Below are 5,777 nucleotides of genomic sequence, written 5' to 3'. Positions count from 1 at the left end.
GGGTGAAATCTGGTAAAGAACAGAATGGTCAAAGCTTCTCAGGTGAGCGATGTGGCCCATGGGCCTCTTGTTGTGCTATCTGCCCATGGTGAAATAGTCATCAAACTATTCACCGGCAGCATTCTGTTTCCCTCGCTTTTCATCTCGGAAAACTTCTGGTTTTATACGGATTGTGACGCGTATATGTTATGACGTCACAAAAGTTAAGTCAGCATCGTTATAATATACAATTATTGCTGTGTTTTGAGGTCAATACAATGATTTAGCCATCTGAGGAGTACAATATTCACCGAGCCCGGAGGGCGAGGTGAATATGGTACTTCGAAGATGGCTAAATCATTGTATTGACCGAAAAAAACAGCAATAATTGTTTTATTATATGATTCACTAATAAAATGATAAAACCCATTACTTGTTTGCATTTGATTAAGTCCTATCCAAATACAATTAAGAGAGAAGCAGAATTAAAATGTTAATAAACCTTACAGGTCGTATTTATTTTTTTGTTAAGTTTTTTTTAAAATCAATTTTAGTTGCCATGAAAAAAAATTATGTCAGTCTTTTTTCTAGTATAGAGTTTTAAAGGAAGGAGTATTATCAGGGAAAACTGACTGCCAAAAAGTAAAAATTGTTTTTCAGTAAAAGTGTTGGAGGAGTGTCCATGCATCCCCTCTTATCACCCTCACCCGAAAATATATATTCGCTTAACTTATCTTCACATGAAAAAAAGTTATAGTAGTTTAAATAGCTTTCCAAATTCAATTTGTATCAATTTGGAATATCCCGATCTATTTTTAGATCAATGTCAAGGAAATAAATCCTTGTATTGACCTGGAACGTCACGTGCAGGTCAATACAACGTAGTATTTTTCTAACATAGTTGGATCTCAGCCAATCAGAGAGATGAAAACTATTCAATCATATAATAATATGGAATATCATAATTGTGTGTACCCTGGACTCCCAAAAGTTAACAAAAGTTAAGTCAGCATCGGTATAATAAAACACCTATTTACTGACTATTCAGACAATAGCAAGTTTATCGTCCCCCTCGACAGCAAACTATTTCCCTCGGCTGCGCCTCGGGAAATAGTTTGCTGTCTTGGGGAACGATAAACTTGCTACTGTCCTCATAGCAAGTAAATAGGTGTATACTATGGCCTAACTTTTTAGTATCAAACTATTTCCCAAGCTTGCATCGTCTAAGTTGTGGTCTATTTTTAAAACAGGAAGTCTTATTTACCTCCCAAATCGGAGAGTCTCATAGTATCGCGGTATGGGAAAACATGGAAACTTGAGGTTGACATGGACTTCAATTCTTATTTTTTATTTTACCAGGTAATTTAACATAAGAAAATAAACAAGTATACAAACTAAAGACTTTCAAAACATGAACTTTATATGGATTTTACTAGATTATAAACTCAGTGGGCTAAAAATAATAAAAACGGAGATAGATTTCTGTAAAATTACGTTTTATTTGAATAATTTTTTTTTCCGACGCATTTTCCATACTTTTTAATCATCACAAAAATTTACATTCAGATGACAGACTGATATTTTTTTTCAACAAAAAGCATATGAGCTATGTATCTGATTTTTTGGAATACCGCGATACCATGAAACCCGCGATATAATGAGAATCAAGTATACTTATAAAATTTGATAGAATAATTTTAAAAAGGAAATAGTAGTCAAGAAAATCTATTTTTATACCGGTTTTAAACATTTATTCCTCTCTCTTTACTGTGACAGGCCTACCGTCATTAGAGAAAATATTTTTTAGAATAGGTAAGCTATGAAATAGCTAACATGTCATATATATCATGATATACTTCAAATAACCATATATGTAATTTATTAGTTTATTCAATTATCATGGTATTGTTCGGCATCAATATACAAGGAATCATTTTGTGAAAGAATACAAAGAACCTAAATTAGTCTTTACTCTTCGTTAGTATAGATAAAGGATATTTTGGAACATGGCACGCGCATGTTTTGCTATGGGAAACCCAAAATATGTGTCGGATCAAAAAGAAAAATAGGCGGTGCATATTGTTATTACGCATGCAAAATTGTAATCCCATCCACCCCAAACAACTACATTTTGATTCGTTGATCAATATGCAATTACCCTTCATTTCACGATCCAGTGGAAAAAAATTTTAAACTCTAAGATTAAAAATCTGACTTTCAGTTTCCATCGGCAATCGCATGCATATAAATTACTAAAAGTTAATTATAAATGAATAAGAAAGCTCATTTTCGTAGATGAAAGAAAGACCATTTTAACGTTTTAACGCATTATTTTCATGAATTTTTAACATTTTGTTCTATACCTCTATTAAGTCTCCATTTTTCTCTTGATCAAATGATCTAAAACATTGGAAACAAAATACTTGTCCAGCTGTATTTTTTTAAACTTACTAGATGTCACAAATAAGCTGATTTTTTCAAAGTCATCATTGGTAAGTCGGTATGCATTGAGAAAAAACCCCAAAATATTTTGACTGCGGATAAAAAAAAAACAATCACATTTCAAAAAAAAAATCATAGGCCAACGGATTTTGAGGAAACTAGAGGTACTGTGAGCAATGTTCTTACTAAATCAGTGATACATGTACCCCCGCCTCCCATATGACTACATGTATAATGGCAGTATCTATGTTTTGCTATGGAAACCCAAAATATGTGTCGGATAAAAAAGAAAAATAGGCGATACACATTGTCCATTCGTAATAAAGATTCTCTGAAAATCTCATTAAATTTCATTCAGTGGTATGAGAGGAGTTGGGGATAAGAGATGGGTACCCCAAAGCGTAACAGATACTATACTGAATGCCCTGATGTGTGTTCATGTCCGTAGGTACCTGCATGGGGAGGGGGCACGGGTGGTCATGCCCCCAATAATTTTGCAAATAAATAGAACACTATTATATAGCTACGATAGACTTGTTGTCCCTCGAGAACAATTTGTCCATTCGAGCAGTGAGAATGAGGAATTACGTACAATGATAACTATTTGAACTTTGTCGTTTTTAATTATGGTGGATTTGTTTTTAAAAAATATTAAAATAAACAATATTTAATTTTGAAATTGTATTTATTTTTTATCTCTTATAATTAGGAAATTAGAACATGTCTGTTCATTCCATGTCAGTATTTTTCTCTCTTCTTAAGTTTTCAAAATGAGTTAATTTTACTTCCGGAAAAGTACGTATAATATCCACCGTGTATGAATGTGGCTGGAACGTGCCAAACTCTAATCCAAACTTTGTTTCCCTTCTTCAACTCGTAGATCAGCTGACCAGACGTGCTGATATATTGACTTTGCTGGTTCCCGATGCACGTATGGGCATGATCGAAATTATCTACTGTTGCAGCAATATACACGGTGCCTCCTTTTGTTGACAGGAAATTCCAAGCAAAAGAGTAGACCCCCTCCTCCGGGGCAGTGAAGATGCCGGTTTCCGGGTCGTAAGCCCCGCCCCTGTTTAACTGGACGTTGTTGAATTGAATGGTTGTATTTACCGGGACGTTGGTAAGATGGGACTTTATATTGGCATAGAAGGCAATAATGTGGTTTGCGGTGCAATCTACATGACACAAAAAATGGATGAATTAATTTAATATCGCATTCGAGATTTTTCCACTCATAGAGAGACGTCTTCAAAAATAATTTTTTTCTCATTTCATTTTTGTGGTATGAAATATTTCTATACAATAATTCGTTGAAAATTTGTGTAATTTTAAAAAAAAATTTACATGAGGGGGTAACAATTTACGTATTTTTTCTGCAAAGGCTGTGCGCATCATTATTCTCTTACTAATAACCAAGAAAATATATTTAAGTGTTTATTTATATATGTGTACACATAATTGATTATTGTATCTAAATGAAAGGAGACAATACTAAGTGGAGTTTAATATTAGTATTTTTACTTGAAATAATCACATATTTACAATTATGCCCTCCATTTATCTTATGCTAGACAAATGCCTGTATTGTAAAGAATGTGTGAAAACCAGTTCCCTGTTGGTCCTGCACCTTTGTTAATTTTTACTTCCTTAAAACACTACAAGACATTGTTTGATGAATATTGTCATTTATTAATGACGAAGATAACAACTAATTACAAATAAACTACCTTAACTACTAGGGAGATCCCAGACAAACGTACAGAGACTTATTGAGCACCTAATATCACAATGGCAGCGGGATCTCCCTAAAGTCTAAGCAAGACACGATTATCATTGATGAATGTACATTTAGAAGATGGGAGATCACCAGGTAACATATATACAACAATGGCAGGGGGATCTCCCTGTGATATGAAAAATCAAAACAATGTAAAAATTAAGTGATGCAAACCTTGCTTCGGTTCCCAGCCCAGTTTTTTACAGGCACTTCTGTAACCATTCATGTCTCCCATGAACTCATTTGGAGATGAAGCTCTTACACTGGACAATGCAACAACAACAAGGACCATCACGGTAGAAACAATAGGCTTCATCATCATTCTATATTAGCTGCAAAGATTTTTGATGCATTATTTTTTACTACCTTATGATTTTTTTGTAATTAAATAAATCATACATCCTTAGATATGAAATTAAATTAAAATTATATCGATATCATATTGCTTGCATGCATCTAGTATACGATATTTCTGATAATCCTTTCTTTTTTATTTTTAGCGGAATTTTTATTTAATCACACACTATGTAGATTTTTAAATTAATTTTCTGGTTTCAATTAAAATTCACTGCAATTTCATACTCAAACACTCTTCAAAACGATAAACGCAAAATACAAAACATCATGAAAACAAAATACAATGTGCTGTACAATGTATGCAAAATAAAATAGACCTGATGAATGATCATCACAATAGAATAACTGAAAAAAACCCTGATAAAATTACTTCAAAATGCAAAATATTATTGACAAAACGAAGTGTTCCTTATTTCATGAAAAAATAGCTTGCCAAGCTGCATATATTTACGAAAAAAATATTTTACGTATGTCTGCGTACAAAAAATTCTGAAACGAGGAAAACTGTTGACAATAAAATTGATGAAATAGACAGACAGATCGATATAGGGGGTGGTTGCTTCTTCAATAGCACCTGATCCTACTCTTAAATTTGAAGAAGCGTGTGTTCATCTTCCATTGACGGACATTTTAAAATGATTATTGTTTGTTATTTTCATATTTCATGGAAAATAATTTACTTCATTTTGATTGCAATATAATATAACGTGGAATTTTCTGAAAAAGAAAAGATTTTGAAATGTATTTTTGATATACTATTTTCATGATGATAACTTACCCCTCCCCTGAACACTTCCGTTAAACGGTTTTGCTCCGGATCCTATTGTACATAAGATTTACACAGATAAATGAGAACTGGAGTTCCATTACCAGTATATATAAATGTTATCATCATGCATAATAAATAAGATACAATTTTCGTAATGTATGTTGTACATGTTGTATTATTAAATGGTGGCTGAAATCACCTGATACGTATACTTATCTTAATATCCTTGAATATACAATTATTCTTTGATGTTTCATGGATAATTTGACAAGAAAAAAACTAGCCTGCATATAATTGCTCTACATAATCTTATCAATTAAGAAAATAGCATAAACAGCACCTTCCGTATTATGACAAATCCAGTCAAATTCAAGCCGTGATACTTTCATGTACAATAATTTGGATACTTTTTCTTGTGAAACACACAGCAACTCATAGCAATCATTAATT

At 32.6% G+C, this 5,777-nt stretch overlaps 1 protein-coding gene across 1 annotated transcript; it reads right to left on the bottom strand.

Annotated features, from left to right (window-relative positions):
• Positions 1-3,087: 3,087 nt before the first annotated feature.
• On the bottom strand, positions 3,088-5,430 carry LOC134257492 (heavy metal-binding protein HIP-like). Its single transcript, XM_062740102.1, has 3 exons — positions 5,337-5,430; positions 4,376-4,533; positions 3,088-3,599 (listed from the first exon to the last, which is right to left on the bottom strand). Exons 2-3 carry the CDS (start codon positions 4,521-4,523, stop codon positions 3,187-3,189), a joined length of 561 nt encoding a protein of 186 aa, XP_062596086.1. The 5' UTR covers positions 4,524-4,533; positions 5,337-5,430; the 3' UTR covers positions 3,088-3,186.
• Positions 5,431-5,777: the final 347 nt, after the last annotated feature.

Source organism: Saccostrea cucullata, unplaced genomic scaffold, assembly GCF_032062105.1.
Source record: "Saccostrea cucullata isolate Sc308-1 unplaced genomic scaffold, CSIRO_AGI_Scuc_v1 ctg16359, whole genome shotgun sequence".
In the NCBI taxonomy this organism is placed as follows: domain Eukaryota; kingdom Metazoa; phylum Mollusca; class Bivalvia; order Ostreida; family Ostreidae; genus Saccostrea; species Saccostrea cuccullata.
The sequence above is the reverse complement of the archived record's forward strand: the minus strand, read 5'-3'. Positions and strand labels throughout refer to the sequence as shown.

Coding starts and splice junctions, on each gene's coding strand:
- LOC134257492 (XM_062740102.1), bottom strand. CDS start 4,523: ATGATGATGAAGCCTATTGTTTCTACCGTGATGGTCCTTGTTGTTGTT. Junction 3,600..4,375: donor GGGCTGGGAACCGAAGCAAG/GTTTGCATCACT, acceptor TGTGTCATGTAG/ATTGCACCGCAAACCACATT.